Source organism: Miscanthus floridulus, chromosome 5, assembly GCF_019320115.1.
Source record: "Miscanthus floridulus cultivar M001 chromosome 5, ASM1932011v1, whole genome shotgun sequence".
NCBI lineage: Eukaryota > Viridiplantae > Streptophyta > Magnoliopsida > Poales > Poaceae > Miscanthus > Miscanthus floridulus.
In genome coordinates this window covers 18,238,266-18,241,658 of record NC_089584.1, presented here as the reverse complement: position 1 = coordinate 18,241,658, position 3,393 = coordinate 18,238,266, and the positions used below count along the sequence as shown (strand labels likewise).

The 3,393-nt window shown below is 48.9% G+C and overlaps 1 protein-coding gene across 1 annotated transcript; it reads right to left on the bottom strand.

Annotated features, from left to right (window-relative positions):
* Nucleotides 1–729: 729 nt before the first annotated feature.
* On the bottom strand, nucleotides 730–1,350 carry LOC136454347 (uncharacterized). Its single transcript, XM_066454795.1, has 2 exons — nucleotides 1,132–1,350; nucleotides 730–981 (listed from the first exon to the last, which is right to left on the bottom strand). The coding sequence occupies exons 1-2, from the start codon at nucleotides 1,348–1,350 to the stop codon at nucleotides 730–732; spliced, it is 471 nt and encodes a 156-aa protein (XP_066310892.1).
* Nucleotides 1,351–3,393: the final 2,043 nt, after the last annotated feature.

Below are 3,393 nucleotides of genomic sequence, written 5' to 3'. Positions count from 1 at the left end.
TTCTTCTCTTCATATCCAATACTACCCATACACCCACAACCAGTTCATCCCAAGAATAACATCAATGCCTTGCACAGGCATTATCATGAACTGTAGACGGTAAGTGTGGGTGGCTAATACCAAACTTACTGTATCCATGCGGGTGTTGATGAACATCTGAGAACCCACAGTACGGATCTTATAGGCATACGGTATAGCCACAAGTGATAAATTGTGCCGCTCTACAAACCCCATGCTCATAAAGGAATGCGATGCCCCAGAATCAAACAACACCAAAGCTAGATGGGATTCGATGGTAAACATACCAGCCATAACTGTCTCCTGATGCACAACCTGCTGAGCATCCATGAAGTGCACCTAACCAGATCTGCTGGGCACCTTCCTCTTGATGAAAGTCCTCTTAATCAGCTTGGAATTTGCAGACGGCTGAGACGGCTAAGCTGTCTGCTGCTGAGGACACTCCCTGGCATAGTGGCCCTCCTTGCCACACTTGAAACAAGCACCAGGCTTGTTCCCGAATCCCTGATGAGGTGGGACCTGCTGTCCCTGAGTCTACTAGGGCTGCACCTGCTGCTGAGGTGCCTTGTACTGAGTAGCGGAAGTCTGTGAGGTCTGCTGGGGTGACCGAAACGGAGGCCCGCCGGATGGTTGATAGGACCCCCGCCTCACAATTTCCACCTTCTAAGTATGAGGGTGGCTAGAGGATCCAGCTGTCACCCTCCTCCGCTTCTAGTCCGCCTGAGATGCCCGCTGAAAACCCTCAAGAGCAATGGCGGTGTTTATCAGAGCCCCAAAGGTCTGATAGTTCCCTAAGTATAGTTTCTCCTGAAGAGTAGGAGTGAGACCGCGAAAGAAACGATCCTTCTTCTTATCATCCGTGTCCACCTGACTACCAGCATACTGAGCCAAGTGGTTGAACTGATTCACATACTCCATTACCGTCCTGTTCCCCTGACGCAACTCCATGAACTCGGTCACCTTCTAGTGGATAACGCCAGCAGGTATGAAGAACTCGCGGAAGGTGGTGGAGAACTCCTGCCACATTGCCGGATGAACCGGCAGCTCCACGGCCAGGAAAGTCTCCCACCAGGCACCTACGGACCCCAAAAGCTGCTAGGACGCAAAGTGCACCTTCTGCTCGTTGGCCACTCTGAGCAGCCGAAACTTCTGCTCCAGCGTGCGAAGCCAGTGCTCCGCCTCCAATGGATCATCCGACGGCGTGAACGTGGGCGGGTGGGTCTTGAGGAAGTCCTGGTAAGAGGACTGTCCCTCAGGACAGCGAGCACCACCCCCATTTCCACCGTTGCCTCTGGGGCCTCCACGGGCGAGACCCGCGATGGCCTGTGCCATAATCTCCAAGGCACGAGCAGTCTCCTATCGAGCCATGGCTAACTCCCGACGAGCAGCCAACAACTCCACCATGACCTCCACGACGGACAGCGGCGGAGGCGGTAGTGGCGGCAGGAAAGGATGCGGAACCAAAGGTGGAACCTCCCGAGCTCCCTCATTGTCACGCTCAAAGGCCTAAGCACTGTCACCATGGCCCTCGTTGGCCGCTCCCGAACTGGTGCTTCCACGTCCGAACCTCAGATTCATCTATAAGAGAGACGAACCCTCCATTAGGACACCCTCCCGATTAGAATCTAGGGATTAAAGAGATGGCAGCACATTTATTAAAGTATTCATTAAGTTAGTCCTGCCAATTTACTACTTTCATTATACGTGAAGGGGGATTCCTAGTTCAAAAGATGCTATTATATGATGCATGCTTCGACCTATATGTTCACTCAAGCCGGAATATAGCGGTGTTCGTAACATTTTCGGCACATCGCACACTCACTTTCCGTATACTAAGCGATTTCTTACGCAACGTAAGTCAGTGTACCTGCAGAAAACTAATTAGATAAAACCAGTGCCGCTATCCTAGATACACCATATAGCTAGGGCTTATACTTATATAACTTAACTTAATCGCATCCTACTTTTCGCAAAACTTTTGTTGGTCAAACTTTTAGTTTTGTAAAAGAGTGAGGAACTCGTGACCATTATTGGCTCTGGTACTAACTGTAGCAGAACCACCTGAAATAGCGTACTTATAGAGGCGCTCGTCTTCCACCAGACACTAAGCACCCCGAAAGCAACTACAACGAGCGGTATCCGTCGGGCACACCCCGAGGGAGAACCCAAAAGATCCACATTTTTCCCAAGGATCCAATAATGAAAACGAGTTACAACACAAGTCCATCTCATACATTAGAGTTTCTTAAAAGTACATTATTACAATACCAAATACAGAGTGCGGAATGATAAACAGCGGAATATTAAAAGATAACATCTAGCGACAAGATAACGAGGATTTCGTCTGAGCCCACCAGAAGAATCCTCCACACAAGGTACTCCTCAAGCATCACCTGCAACAGGGGTAAATAAACCCTGAGTACACAATGTACTCGCAAGACTTATCCGATAGTGGGAATACTTTCCTGACTCCAAGTAATATGCTAGGCTTTATGGTTGCTGGTTCTCTTGTAGCCAAAAGCAGTACTAATAGTGAGTCCTTATTGATATATTATTATCATCAACCGTATTAAGTTTTTATCTAGTCAATCTATATAAGCACATGTACTACTTTCAAGCAAGAGTTGAGCAATCGATACTGTTCCTTCTCCTTTTCCACTTCTAGTTCTTACTATGGTGCTAAACCGTAGACAAGCCGTACCGGGTAACCCGGCGATTCGCGAATCAATGTGCCCAGCTGGGTGCCCCAAAGACACACACCCCGCTTGTACCCCAGGCACAAGCAGGACTAACCTACCACTCTCCTGTCCTGGGTGTCCAGGTCCCCGTCCAAACTTGGACTCGAAGCCCCCGCCTCTGAATCCCAGACTCAGTAAAGCGCAAGGACCTCCACCACCTCCTCTTCCCATCAGTCGGTCCGGAAAGAGCCAGATCTGCGACAAGAGAGCAGCAAGTCTTCCCTGCGCCCATACCCAAGTATGTGCTCAGGACAATAGTCTGTGACTTACCTAGAGTCATATGCAACGACCGATCCTTAATCGACACAGACAGGGAAAAAGTGTAACCGGGCTATGCCCTGTTGGCCGCAGGACACAACCCCTCACACCCACCAGTATCAAATCCATATCCCTGTCTGGTCACCATTTTTCCTTCCCATTATTTCATCATGATATTATAGTGCAATCACCTATTTGCGAGTAACGCCAGGTTACTCACGCTACCGACATCCTAAGCATAGCAGCTACTCGACCTGCACTAGTAGGACTCAGGGTGGATATATCTATGCATGTAGTTTCCATAAAATGCCTGTAACGTAAATGCATATCATATAAATATATTCAGTGATCATTTAAAAATATGGGTTATGCACCGGGG